Source organism: Gopherus flavomarginatus, chromosome 3 (genome assembly GCF_025201925.1).
Source record: "Gopherus flavomarginatus isolate rGopFla2 chromosome 3, rGopFla2.mat.asm, whole genome shotgun sequence".
NCBI lineage: Eukaryota > Metazoa > Chordata > Testudines > Testudinidae > Gopherus > Gopherus flavomarginatus.
The window spans coordinates 242,702,794-242,718,153 of NC_066619.1; the positions used below are offsets into that span (position 1 = coordinate 242,702,794).

Below are 15,360 nucleotides of genomic sequence, written 5' to 3' on the forward strand. Positions count from 1 at the left end.
CACCTGGAGGGGGGAAGGGAAAAAGGATTATTTCCCTTTGTTGTGAGACTCAAGGGATTTGGGTCTTGGGGTCCCCAGGGAAGGTTTTTCAGGGGGACCAGAGTGCCCCAAAACACTCTAATTTTTTGGGTGGTGGCAGCAAGTACCAGGTCCAAGCTGGTAACTAAGCTTGGAGGTTTTCATGCTAACCTCCATATTTTGGACGCTAAGGTCCAAATCTGGGACTAAGGTTATGATAGTAGGCCTCAGCCATTCTACCAAGCTTCTGTGGGCCAAGACTCAAGGTTGGCTCCTGAACCGAGCAGAACTGGTTCAGTATAAAATCTTGATAACTGTTTGTTGTTTTTCAAACATCCATGTTCTCCACATTGGGTTAAGTTCTGTTATTTATTCAGTTTTCTAATGTCACTGTTTTTTTCTAATTAGCAAGTCACAGATATTGAGAGAATGCTTCTAGGTATTCACCAATTCTAGGACAAAAGTAGCTTAGCAAGCTCAGCCAGTGTTTGGTATGTTACGGGTTCATAGGCAAATCAACTATTTTGTTTCATTTTGTACAGTAGAATTTAGATATTTAGTTTGAGTATGGGCCCATTCAATGCTCCTTGTGCAGGAGAATCTCCCATAAAAGTCCAATGGAAAATGCTTTTGTGCAAGGAGTAGTGTACTGGGCTCTGTGAAATCAATGGGAGCTGCAAGCACTCAGCACCTCTCAGGCCCTTGCCACTTATCAGAATGGAATTCATCCCTATGCAGAGGGCCAGTGTAAAACCTGTGCATCATTTATGTCTTGTGGCCTCAAAATAATGCTTAGCTTCTATTGCAGCTTTGTTGATTTATACCAGTTGAGGATCTGGCCCTGAAAATTTATTCCCCATTCAGAAATTTCTTTACAAATTAAAACCACACACATAGTAGTCTATTTACTTAGTTTATTCATACAAACAATGATTACACAAGACTGTATATTGTTTGAAGACTGCAATAGATTTCTAATTTAACAACTCTGTAACAAAATTTAACTAAATTTAACATTTATGAAAATATAAATCTCTGATTGGGTAATTCTTCCCAACAATACAAAGTTTACATAAAAACATTCAATATGATCTATTAGTTGCAAACAAGTTAGGAAAAGTCATTCAAGTCACTTGATATACTATATTGGCTTTTACATAGAACATTCACACACTATGTTAAACCTTAGGTTGGCATTTGTTTCTTGGAAATTTAGTGGCATGGAGTTCCAACTTCCCAAAAACAAAAAATGTGGTTTGTTTAAATTCTTTGAAAAGTTTGCCAAGGACATGCCATGTTTAAGATAAGTAACGGGTGGGGTGAGGGGACCTTTTCACCCTTTAGATACAGATCGCCACTTCTTTTAGTTAGGTGAAACTGTTTTTAAAAAAATAGTTGACAATATTTCACAATTTCTGCCTTGAAACTGATAAAACTGTATAAAAGGCTCAGAACAGTCTTAAAGCAGGAAGTGAAACATAAAGGAGCATACATACAGTATGTAAAAGTAAGAAATCCATTACAAATTGGAACAGTAAAGAACCTTTGGACAGCCTTTAGATTTTATGGCATATTTCAGCACATATACAGGCATATTCTGTTAGTCCCAGAGTATTTGGTCATCTGATCTGTGTTGAACACAGGAAAGAACAGGAATGGTAGTAGTAAGGCAAACATTATCAGGAAAAATACATGGCATGTCTGAAAGCTTTCTGTTAAGATCACTGTAGGGATTTAAGAGATATTCCAAACTTATACAACAGAGAGAATAAGTAACCTTTTAACATAAAGAGAGAAGTGAACAGGTGTTTGACTGTTTATCTGTTAATGCCCTTTCTCTCTGAAAAAGTATTTGTTTTATCCAGTACTAATATGCACTGTGAAAGAGACAGAAAAACAATACAATTTCAGTATTAAACTTCTTTTATGACCTAGGTAATAACTAGTTTTTATCTTTTTTTTATCAGACTATAGAAAAACCCTTGCATGCAATGTTTGTAACTTTCAGTACTTTCATTTAGATGAAGACTGATTTATTACCTCACATGTAGATGTTTGATTTTGATTGGCTTCTACCCTTTTCAACCCAAATGTTAATCCCAATTTTTTTTTAAAAAGTAGCTATTTCTTTAAATGATGGAATGCATCAAGTGTTCCAGGTTGGCAGGTGACATCTTGTCATTGCACCATCAAGCAGAAAAACACATTTTTGCAAGTGGGTATAAACTCAGGGTAACCGTTGACCTAGCTTTGTCCACAACGAGGCTATCTGGATTATAAAAGAGCGTCTTGGCGCCTCTCCAACAATAAATGGAGTTTTGTCTCTAGCTAAAACTCGGTCAACCCCCAAATAAGATTTTCTAATTCCTGTAATGGTATAACAATTGTAATAGTATTGCTAGAAATTGTCAGTCAAGGTCCTGGATCTAACCTTGGACTAAACCTTGTATTCTAAAATTTTAAAAACCCTGCAGCCCATTGGATAAATGTCTGTTTCACATTTGGTTGATTTTTTTTGCTTATTTTTGTTAACATAAATGTAAGAATATTTGTTGAGAAAACAGCATTCCTGCCCTCTGCTGTTCTTTGTCTTTCAAGAAATGCACTGGTACTTACTTTTGAATCAGAAGACTAGCCTATGCACATGTATTATGTATTCAGAAAAACTAGTCCATGTTTATAATCAGTTATCAGCAGCAAAACTGTGTCCTCTGCAATCTATGGCTGCGCACACTTTGTCATAACAGTAGTTGTGTTTTTTGGGTGTTGTTGTTTCACTTGTCTCAGGGTCTGTCACTGTGATGGGACTATCTCTTGCAAACACCTCAGTAGACTCTCTCCAAATGCAGTCTGCATTCACCTTGAAGCTATAATTGTGACACTTTGGCCTAATCACTTGTGTTGCATTACTGAAAATTTGACGGCTATTTGAAGTAGCAATTTTAATTTTCAGTGCCGCATCTACCCGATCCACTACAGTGTAAGTACCTATACTTCCATCATCAAATCCAACAATAATATTCAAATGCCTCTGTGAGAGAGAAAGAAAGGTTGGAGTTTTGTAAAGGGAACAAGCACCAATGTTTTTACCGTCAGCCAGTCTCATTACAATTAAACTAGAGATGGCACCATTGTCATCGTCCTCTTCATTACGAAAACAGATGTACACAAGATAACGGCCATCACGGGACAATCTCTGTCGCCAGATAATGCCAGGGGCATGAACCACACGAAGTTTGCCGCTGTGTAAATCAAGCACATTGATGTTCTCATCACCACGGGATAGAATTCCTAGCTTCCCATTGGGGGATATTTCAAAGTCTTCCAAATCTTTTAAGAAGTTATTAGGCAGTTGTACACGCCTGCAGATTACTTCCTCTGTAAGACTCCAGATGTTCACTGTTTCAGTGGATGTTATAAACACTACAATATCTGGGCAGTCTGGGATCAGTTTAATATTAACAATGGTTGCACCATCATCACAGCAAAATTTCTTGGTTATACTTCCTGTCCAGAGACTTACTGCCAATACTTTATTCTTTGTCATTCCAACTACAAATGTATTAGCAGTGGTTATAAATGCATTTTGTAAGGCAACTAAAATATTGCAAACTCTGTGTCCCGTGGCCAGCCGCCAAACTCTGGAGGCATTTTGTTCACAGAGAGAGACGACAAACTGATCGTTGTGTGTAATCATCAGCTGAGATATCCTTTGTCCATTAATGCGGAAGATATTTTCGCCGGTAATGGTCTGCCATACATATTGGCTACATTTGTCATCTGATGTAATCATTATTTCTCCAGAAGAGGTCAGCACACAGTTTTCAACAATACCTTCATGCTTGAACACAGCTTCAATGAATCCAGTGCTGAAGTTCCATTTATGCACAGATTCTGATCCATCCAGTGTATAAATTAATTCACCTCTGGTTGGCAACACCAGTGTTTGGATGGGTTTGCCAGATTTGTCAATGTTGGACATAGCAGTTATGATATCTATATCCCAGATAGAAAGGACACCACTGGTGGATAAGGATAGCAGCATGTTATGGTGATTGGACTTAATTAGTCTGACTATGGTTCCTGAGATTTCCTGTAAGCTTGCCATACACTGTCCTGTATCTCTCCTCCAAACAAAAATGGCTGAGGTATTTTCCATAGAAGCAATTATACAGTCGCTGTTTTTGGATAACACAGCAGATATAAAGCGCTCATTGTGTTTTGCTCTGAACTTTTCAGCCACTTTCCACATGCCAGTGTCGAGAAGTTCTAAACTGAGTGCCTTACAAATTAAAATTGCACTTTGGTCTTCAGAAAGTTCAATGCTGACAACTTCGCTGTCTTCTTTCCTGCAGTCGAAGTCATCCGTCAGTTGCGGATTTGTGATTTCCTCAGTGTTCCAAACTGAAAGGCCACCCTCGTTGTCCACCATCACCATTTCTTGAGCAGTATCCAGAACAAGAAGAAATTTCACAAATCCACCTGAAAATTCAGAGGTCACGGTGGACAGTTTCTCTCCACTTCCTAAATGAAATATAGTGGTGGTGTTAAGGTACTGTCCGCAGAATGCATAGACTCCATCTGGAGAACACTGTACACAAGTCACTTCATACCAGCAGTGGAAGTGATAAAGAGGCCACCCATAAAGTAGATCTATTACAGTAACATCTTTGCTGGCTTCCAGCCAAGCAAGTGCATGATTAATGGACAGTGTAAATCCATTAATAAAATTTGAGCCTCCCCCAATTCCACAATGTTTTGATCCCTTAATTTCTACTTCAGACAAAAGACAGGAATTTTGGTTATCGTAAATCAAAAGTGTGTTCTTTGTTGTAGCCACTACAAGATATTTTTCATCACTCGTAAGTTTGATCCCTAAGATAACAGATTGAGCTGTTGTAATCTGCCTTAATAGCTGGCGAGTCTCTGCATCCCAAGTACTGATGGAGCCATTTTCCAGAGCAGCAATGACTGTATTTGGATTAAAAGTAGGCAGGATCTCAGTGACATGCATGCAACTGGATGACAAGGGTAGTCGCTCAGGGCTGTAAGTCACATCCATGGAGGAGTGCAAGGGAACGATAGAGCAGTATTTGGGTCCATCTCTGTCACATTCTAAAAGAAGGTGTCTCAATTTAGGCAATGAGCTGACAACTGGAAGGAGCCTCTGTTGTAATTCAGCAGAGAGTGAACCTGGATATTTTGTTACTTTGAACTTTATACTGCGAAGGGTACTTGCCAGAAATTTCAGCTCCTTTTCTTGTGAATAATTATAAGCCAATTCTATGTCAGAAAGTGCTTTGTCAAACTGTCCTATTTTAATCATTGTGTACAGCCAGCTGAAGTTCATAATAACACCATACAGCAGATCGTCTGATCTTCCACATCTTGTCAAGTGATGCAAAAGTTCTGTCATTTTTCTGTGATTGACAAAAAAGATGTCAGGCTCTAATGGATTACACTGGAAGACCCACGGCTGATCAGGTGCTTGCCTGTCAAAAGCGGTGAGATCCATACAGTGCTTCTCCTCATCATTTATGCTTCTACTGTTATTGTCAAGGCACCCATTCAAATATTGATCTTTGCTATAAAAAGATTTCCTTCTTCCACCCGACCAAACGCCAAGGAAGTACTCTGCCATGATCGTATGCATTTCATGCACATCTTCCTCACTGTGGAGATACAGTTTCTGGGCAATAAGCTGCAGGTGCCTGTTTGCCCATACTAGAAGTGTTACATTTTTCACTTGCCGCTCTATCAAGTATCCCTTTAGGCCCTCCTTAAGCCTTGCAATGTATATATACGGTACCCTCAATGGGTTACATTGCCTGATACTCTCATTGAGCTCATACATAACAGTGTTGTCAAGAGCTAAAATATCTTCCAATTCCATTTCACTCAGGCCAGATTTGGACATTGTGATGTAGCCCAGTGCTCTCGACAACAGCTTCAGGCCACACTTGTTTTCTAATGAGCAAAATAACTGCTCTATGCTTTCATGAACAGTGACACAAAGGGAGGACTCATCAACATCTTTGTGAGATCTCCAGTTCTTAACCTCTCTGAAGGTTAAGTTTATAAACATAGGCAGTGTGCACTTCGAAAAAGCTTCATTGACATAAATTTGTTGCCCTGATGTTACTTTTCTTTTAACATGCAGCAGCTGATGTTTCAGTACTTGGCTGCACATCTTCCTGTCCCTTGAAATCAACTCAATGTAGTTGTCCTCTTCATGAATAAGGCACCTCAGTTTTTGCAGGATACCATGTTTGTTCGGCAGTGTTGACATGATTATCCGTACTGAACGGGGAAGGTGAACGGGGAGCCACCACAGTTTCCTAGCATCATCGTTATCTGAAAGCTGCTCTAGGGCATCAAATATTATAACCAGTGGTCTGTGAAATGAAGACTCATTCAAAAGATTTATAAACAAGTCCCGAAGATCATGAATCTTTTTAGGGTAACTCTGTACTAGGCAACGGTAATTAATTGCTAATTGTTCACAAATACTTTGAAGCAGATTCTTAAGATCTGTACTCATTTCTGTGGATCCCAAAAATCTTATAACTACCACAGGGTCAGATTCTGGTCCCATCTCTTCCTGCAGCCAAGTATAAGCCTATAATGTAGAAGCATAATTTAGTTAATGTCTAAATTAACAGAGCCAAATGAAGCACAATAATAGAGCGCACAAATGTTTTACTTATGGTTTTATAAACAGTGTTAATTTGTTTCAAAACGTAAGTTTATTTTGAAGTGTTCCTCTCTGAGTGGAAATGTTCTTCATAGCGGGGTTATAGAATATGTTAATATTATATGTCACGAATGAAATATTAGTTATATTTCATCTTTAACTCAAGCAATACTGCCAGAGCACTTAGTAATACAGCAGTGGAGCTGTGATTTTTCAATGGAGACAAATTCACAGAAGTATGAAATGTGCTCCTCACACTTCACCATGATAATTTAGTTAATGATTGGAAAGGCATAGATGAACTAAATGACTTCTGAAATTTTGAAATAAACACAAATCATGGAACTTCTGGAGCAATTCTTCAAGAGGATATGAAACAAATTAGCATGTCTTGGAAACGTGGTTTACTTTTAAGACGGATACCATATGATCATTAAATGGTGTCACATCCTCATGACATCAGAAAACAAGAAGGGAGGGACTAATGATGTTACAATGGTGTATTTGTAAAGTAGTTTATTTCTCAAATAAATTCATTCTTACCAGTGGTTGAGGAACTGGATGAAATATTTGCATTTCCTTAAAAAGCTCTACTAACAATTATGTTTTGGCTGGAAATATCATATTGAGACGTGGCTAATAGGATATACACTGCCTCTTTCCTGAATAAATATCCAGTAATGTGCAGAAGACTGGATTTATTGTCTGTATCAAAGACTAATCTTAGATCTATTGATACCACAATAAGGAAAATGGGAATTAATTTGGTATACATTTACTTCCGCTATTAAGATTAGCATATTATAAAATATATTGGTTTTTATTTTTTTACCTTCTTTGCCACTTCAGCTAATAAAAGGGTTTTTCCAGTGCATGGTCCTCCATATATGATAAGAGGGTTAATATGTCCTGCTTTGCTGTGCAGAATGTATTTATGAACTATGTTTAGTGCCTCACACCTGTACTCATAGAAAGAGGAGTACGTTTTACATAATGAAGAGTGTTGAAGGACTTCATCATAAAGCAAGTCTGTCTCGGTGTCAAAATTCTGTTGTACTGTTGCTTGAATTATATCAATCATGTCTTCGTAGAACTGTTTACCAAGTCCTTCAATGTAGTGGTTCTCCACTTCTTGTGAATAACCAAGTTTCATGTCACAATGAGTAACAGAAGTGTACACTCTCAGATTAGATGCTGCAACAATAGTAGGAATAAATTCATCTCGGAGTTTGATCAGTTTCTCATGAGCTTCTGGATCCCGCAGAACCTTTCCACCTATATGAATTACATCCATGTATTTTCCCATCTCTGGAATTTTAACAAAACGTTCAATGTTGGCAATTTTCCGAATGTAACAGACACACTTCTTCAGGAAAGCTGGTGTTTGTTTTCCCAAGGCAAAATCAAGCTCATCTTCAACAGCTGGAGGGAGAAAAAAAGAATATAGGAAAACTGTTAACTTCCTTCAAAACAAACAGAGGGGAAAAAAAATCTCTGTTCCCTCTAGATGAACAAGCAAACAAAAAATACTGTATGCAAAATTTATCAGGTGCAGTTTTATTTAGTACTAGCTATAATACAGGGCTCAGGCGTAAGCATTTATAACTTTACTTTTCTCCTCTTTTAAACTATGTGCGAGAAATGACAATCAAAATATACTTTGGTAATTGTGAAAATATTGCTAGGCTAGATTATGAATGGGTGCATAAATACAGAACAGATTCTGTATGTATTTTGAACTTTACCGGAGGAAAGATATCTCTTTGCTTGGCTGTGTTTCATTTTTCCTTTCTTATGCAGCAACTTCACAGCAGTCTTAAAAATCTTCTTAATTTCTTCTGATATGTCCTTCCATTTGCTCTCATTCATAGAATCTGAAGATGATTCCATCTTTAAAAAATATTCATAGTCAAACACTAGCTGTAACATCAGTTTCTACAACTTTAGAAAGCAAAGGATTAATATTTAAGGTAATGATATATACAAGAAAGGAGAATACACTAAATAAAATAATGCATGCATTAAAAAAAACTCCCATATAGTCACTCTTAACCTTTTATATTGGACAAATCATAATTTTACATTATAAGTTGCTCTGTTCTGACTACAAAACATAAGACTTCCTGACATAGTGGACAAATCTAAAATGTAAACAACATTATTCAGGGGTAAATGAGAATAACTGGTAAAATATGAAGAGAAAGCAGCAAAGAATCCTGTGGCACCTTATAGACTAACAGACGTTTTGGAGCATGAGCTTTCGTGGGTGAATACCCACTTCCTCAGATGCATGTAGTGGAAATTTCCAGGGGCAGATATATATATGCTAGCAAGCAAGCTAGAGATAACGAGGTCAGTTCAGTCAGGGAGGATGAGGCCCTGTTCTAGCAGTTGAGGTGTGAAAACCAAGAGAGGAGAAACTGGTTCTGTAGTTGGCAAGCCATTCACAGTCTTTGTTCAATCCTGAGCTGATGGTGTCAAATTTGCAGATGAACTGAAGCTCAGCAGTTTCTCTTTGAAGTCTGGTCCTGAAGTTTTTTTGCTGCAGGATGGCCACCTTAAGGTCTGCTATAGTGTGGCCAGGGAGGTTGAAGTGCTCTCCTACCGGTTTTTGTATATTGCCATTCCTAATGTCTGATTTGTGTCCATTTATCCTTTTCCGTAGAGACTGTCCAGTTTGGCCGATGTACATAGCAGAGGGGCATTGCTGGCATATGATGGCATATATTACATTGGTGGATGTGCAGGTGAATGAACCAGTGATGGTGTGGCTGATCTGGTTAGGTCCTGTGATGGTGTCGCTGGTGTAGATATGTGGGCAGAGTTGACATCGAGGTTTGTTGCATGGACTGGTTCCTGAGCTAGAGTTATTATGGTGCGGTGTGCAGTTACTGGTGAGAATATGTTTCAGGTTGGCAGGTTGTCTGTGGGCAAGGACTGGCCTGCCACCCAAGGCCTGTGAAAGTGTGGGATCATTGTCCAGGATGGGTTGTAGATCCTTGATGATGCGTTGGAGAGGTTTTAGCTGGGGGCTGTATGTGATGGCCAGTGGAGTCCTGTTGGTTTCTTTCTTGGGTTTGTCTTGCAGTAGGAAGCTTCTGGGTACACGTCTGGCTCTGTTAATCTGTTTCCTTATTTCCTCGTGTGGGTATTGTAGTTTTGAGAATGCTTGGTGGAGATTTTGTAGGTGTTGGTCTCTGTCTGAGGGGTTAGAGCAGATGCGGTTGTACCTCAGTGCTTGGCTGTAGACAATGGATCGTGTGATGTGTCCGGGATGGAAGCTGGAGGCATGAAGGTAGGCATAGCGGTCGGTAGGTTTTCGATATAGGGTGGTGTTAATGTGACCATCTCTTATTGATGCTACATTGATGACATCTTCATCATCTGGACCCATGGGAAGGAGACTGTGGAAAAATTCCACCATGATTTCAACAGCTTCCACCCCACCATCAACCTCAGCCTGGACCAATCTACACGGGAGGTCCACTTTCTTGACACCACGGTGCAAATAAGTGATGGTCACATTAACACCACCCTATATCGAAAACCTACCGACCGCTATGCCTACCTTCACGCGTCCAGCTTCCATCCCAGACACATCACACGATCCATTGTCTACAGCCAAGCACTGAGGTACAACCGCATCTGCTCTAACCCTTCAGACAGAGACCAACACCTACAAAATCTCCACCAAGCATTCTCAAAACTACAATACCCGCACGAGGAAATAAGGAAACAGATCAACAGAGCCAGACGTGTACCCAGAAGCTTCCTACTGCAAGACAAACCCAAGAAAGAAACCAACAGGACTCCACTGGCCATCACATACAGCCCCCAGCTAAAACCTCTCCAACGCATCATCAAGGATCTACAACCCATCCTGGACAATGATCCCACACTTTCACAGGCCTTGGGTGGCAGGCCAGTCCTTGCCCACAGACAACCTGCCAACCTGAAACATATTCTCACCAGTAACTGCACACCGCACCATAATAACTCTAGCTCAGGAACCAATCCATGCAACAAACCTCGATGTCAACTCTGCCCACATATCTACACCAGCGACACCATCACAGGACCTAACCAGATCAGCCACACCATCACTGGTTCATTCACCTGCACATCCACCAATGTAATATACGCCATAATATAACAGCAATGCCCCTCTGCTATGTACATCGGCCAAACTGGACAGTCTCTACGGAAAAGGATAAATGGACACAAATCAGACATTAGGAATGGCAATATACAAAAACCGGTAGGAGAGCACTTCAACCTCCCTGGCCACACTATAGCAGACCTTAAGGTGGCCATCCTGCAGCAAAAAAACTTCAGGACCAGACTTCAAAGAGAAACTGCTGAGCTTCAGTTCATCTGCAAATTTGACACCATCAGCTCAGGATTGAACAAAGACTGTGAATGGCTTGCCAACTACAGAACCAGTTTCTCCTCTCTTGGTTTTCACACCTCAACTGCTAGAACAGGGCCTCATCCTCCCTGACTGAACTGACCTCGTTATCTCTAGCTTGCTTGCTAGCATATATATACCTGCCCCTGGAAATTTCCACTACATGCATCTGAGGAAGTGGGTATTCACCCACGAAAGCTCATGCTCCAAAACGTCTGTTAGTCTATAAGGTGCCACAGGATTCTTTGCTGCTTTTACAGATCCAGACTAACACGGCTACCCCTCTGATATATGAAGAGAAAGTGAGGTTTGGGGTCAGACCTGGAATACTATTATTAGAGAATAATAATAATATTTTTAGATTAACTTTCATCCTGAAACCGAAAATATTTTTAGATTAACTTTCATCCTGAAACTGAAAATTAGGCACAAGGAATTTCAAATTAAGGACCCCAAATTAGGTGTCACTTTTGAAAATATTAGATTTTATTTGATGGTATTTCAGTTCTTCCTTTGCAGAATGGTGATCATAATCTGACTTGCCTCAAAGGGGTGGTGGTAGACTAAATTCATTCATCTTTGTGAAGTGCATTGAGACATCTGAGGAAAGTTCCTGTGGGCCAGATTGTCACCTGGACAGAGAGCAGTCCAATGATAGTTAGGCAGGAAGTGGGTGGAGCCTTGGCTTTCCTTCTGAGCCCTGCATGCCAGCTAGCACAGCTGAGTTGGTGCAGAGCGGGGAGTAAATTGTACCAGGAAAGAGTTGTCACATCTTAGTTCCCCCTCTGGAGGAGGCAGGGACCAAACTGTGGCTCTCTGAGTCACAGTTTTGTCTCTGCTCTGTTTCTGGGGCATCACAGCTAAGCATGGCCCCTTTACTCACATCCAATTTTAAGATTACAGGCTAGCTCTGTTTAAGTACAAAGTAATTTATTATTATTTCTGATTTAGTGCTAGATTGTCAATTTACAATCTAATCCAGAGTAAAGGTGCAGCGCCTCATTGTGCTGCCTTAGGGAATCACAATCGCTCACAAAGCCCTTCCTGCAGAAAATTCAGAGTTGCAGATCATTTTATATTCTGTCTGTTACTTCTGTTTTGTTTACTGGGTATAAGACTGCACTAGTGATGATGTATGAACCTTTTCTGCTTACCCTTGTGGGACAGTAGCTTGGGGAAATCTATAAAATGTTAATAACAAAAATCCAAAAAACCTTCAAGATATATTTAGAGCTATTTTGGGCATGGGGGGAGGGGACATTATGTAGGTTGTTTTTCCCCCCAGTGCTAAATATTTCAGAGTCTGCTACACTACACTTTCTTGAACTCTTAAGTCCTTACTGCTCAAACATTTTTTATGCAACAGAGGAGGTTATTGCATTTTGTAACATGGTAAAAGCATGCTATATAGTGGATTAATTTCCTTTTGTAGTATAATTACAATCAATATGCACTAAAATAAAGTGACATTTTGATATTGCTTTGGGATATAGCTCTACTTAAAGGGTTTATTCTCCTCTTGGAGGGCCAAATTCTGACCTTGGATATAAAACGGCTATTGCTATGAGGGTAGAATTGGGCCCTGTAGCATGCATAGCTATGGTCAGACAAAGTTATGTGCACATATGGGAGATGAGAATAAATGGGACTGTTCAAAAATATTTTACCAAGAATCTTCTTTTAATATGAACCCCAATTCAGGGTAGTCCTTGGGTGTGTGTTTAATCATTTGCTTAGCTTTAAGCATGTGCTTAAGTGATTTGCTGACTTGGGACCAGGGGGAGAAATTCACATTTGCCATGTAAGTCCTATTCATGGACTTTTAATGAGAGCCCCATGCAAGAGCTGAGAGAGAGAGAATCCTCCCCACTTCAATGAGAGGGATGGATAGAGGCACCTATGCAGCCATTCCTCTTGAAGAAGGCTCATGAGCTGTAACAGTGCTTGCAGCCCTCTATCATTGACCTATAAAGGCAAAGGTTGTGACCAGTGGACCATTAGACCCAGTAGCCTTGGCCTATCACTCCCTGTGGTGCCCCACACTTCCTCCTTCATGACCCACCAGACTGGACTATCACAGAGCCAACCTCTGCAGTGTGCAAAGAGTTCACAGACTGTGGAGGTTCATTCCATTATGACCCCTAGATTGTTTTTCAAACGATGCTGGTGAATTCCATGCACTATGACGAATCTATGGAGGTCTTTTTATTAAGGACATGAAGATAATTTACTGTATTATGATTGTTCTTCAGCATTTCAGATTTTGGTCGGAGGTAATATGCTGGTGGCACTGCATTTTCATCTCTACAGTACCACTCTTCCAAAATCCTTGTCTCTAGCTTTGCCTCCACAGCCGCATCTAGGATCATTTCAAATTCCGATGATTCAACTTCTCCAGGTATTCGGATGGTCCCATATTTTTCTCCCAACAGGCCCTGTGTATTTGCAACAAAGTATGGGTTTAGTATCCTTTTCCAGTGACGCTAAAACTCTAGTCAGGATATGGCTAGATACTTTCATAAGAATCAACATGGCATTAACAGCAGTTCTATCACTTTGAAGTTACTGGGAAAGTAAATAAATATAGTTAGGCTTTGTAGAATTGGATTTTTATTTTTTTATACTTTTGATGGCTAATATCAATGTTTATTTTAAAGCATTTTTTCCAGTTTTTATCTATTTAAATTTTCATAGTTCTGGGAAATTATGTGGGTGACAGACAATAATTATTTAATGAAATACACATTAAGATTCAAAAGTTAAATCTGTCAATCTCGTATCAACACATACAAAGTAAATATCTGAGTTCTTCAGTAGCATTTTTCTTATTTTGCCTCTCTGTAAATTACTATTATCTATACAAATATTTTTTCATCAGTTTGCATGTGTATGGTGAAATGAACAGTTACAGACATTTACTGATAAAAATCAAATCCTTCAGAGCCTAAATATAGCAGAAGACGAATTCTTACTAGGACTATTGTATTGAACTGCAGTTTGGTTGTAAGGGCTTGGATATTTAGTATCTTTCTCAATAATTAATGCTAACAGAAAAACCTAAGGATCAGGGACACTGAAATTCTGCAAATGAGAAAAAATACTCAAAATATATTTTATTAGGGAACCAACTATCTATTCATTTGATATAATGGCACAGAACATAGGTTGCCATGAAAATCCTATGTGGCAGTGACAATGAAAACTCCTCTGTTTGCACTAGGTAAAAAAGAAGCATCAGGTTTTTCAGCATAATCGGTTAGTAGCCACATTGTTCTTTAACAGGTTTCAGAGTAGCAGCCATGTTAGTCTGTATCCGCAAAAAGAACAGGAGTACTTGTGGCACCTTAGAGACTAACAAATTTATTTCAACATAAGCTTTCCTGGGCTACAGCCCACTTCGTCAGATGCATGCAGTGGAGAATACAGTAGGAAGATATAATGACCCAGTGGAAGTGGATGGGTCATTATACAAAGTAAAACTATTTCCCCATGTTTAGTCCCCCCCACCACACACACACTGTTCCTCACACTTTCTTGTCAACTGCTGCAAATGGACCATTTTGATTACTACTACAAAAAGGTTTTCTCTCTCCTGCTGGTAATAGCTCACCTTAACTGATTACTCTCATTAGAGAGGGTATGGTAACACCCACTGTTTCATGTCCCTCTGTGTGTGTGTGTGTCTGTGTGTATATATATATATCTATATCTATATCTATATCTATATATATATATATAGATATATATATATATATATATATCTTCCTACTGCATTTTCCACTGCATGCATCCGATGAAGTGGACTGTAGCCCACGAAAGCTTATGCTCAAATAAATTTGTTAGTCTCTAAGGTGCCACAAGTACTCCTGTTCTTTTATTGCTCTTGAAGTACTCCAGGTGTTCAAAGTGGTGAAGAGCTGAACTTTAAGCAGTACTAATCTTTTCCTTTTACAGCCAGCTCTGTGCCACTACAGTGATCAAGCCAGGGCTGGATATGCCAGCTTTATAGTCAGACTCCGCCAATGAAAGTGTGGGACAAAGGAGCTGCACTGAACTGGAAAATCTGGCTTCTAGCCTCTCTCAGAAACAGTGAGAGGTTGTTATCTAAAAATATAAAAATCTAAAGTTTTCAAACATTTTGGCTGAGTCAGTCATTATAGACATGTATTTTTAAGGTAACTTTCTTCCCATTTTTGAGCACTGTCATCCTTAATGTTGTTCATAAAGCGTGAAGACCTGG

The 15,360-nt window shown here is 39.4% G+C and overlaps 1 protein-coding gene across 2 annotated transcripts in view; it reads right to left on the reverse strand.

Moving 5' to 3' along the window:
- Positions 1-988: 988 nt before the first annotated feature.
- NWD2 (NACHT and WD repeat domain containing 2) overlaps positions 989-15,360 on the reverse strand; it is a 158,246-nt gene continuing 143,874 nt past the window's right edge. For both annotated transcript variants that reach the window (XM_050947293.1, XM_050947294.1), the window contains 4 exons: positions 13,352-13,555; positions 8,458-8,602; positions 7,545-8,134; positions 989-6,637 (listed from right to left, as the gene is read on the reverse strand). In XM_050947293.1, coding sequence (XP_050803250.1) covers positions 2,702-6,637; positions 7,545-8,134; positions 8,458-8,602; positions 13,352-13,555 — 4,875 coding nt within the window. In that variant the 3' untranslated portion in view covers positions 989-2,701. The remainder of the gene's footprint in view (positions 6,638-7,544; positions 8,135-8,457; positions 8,603-13,351; positions 13,556-15,360) is intronic.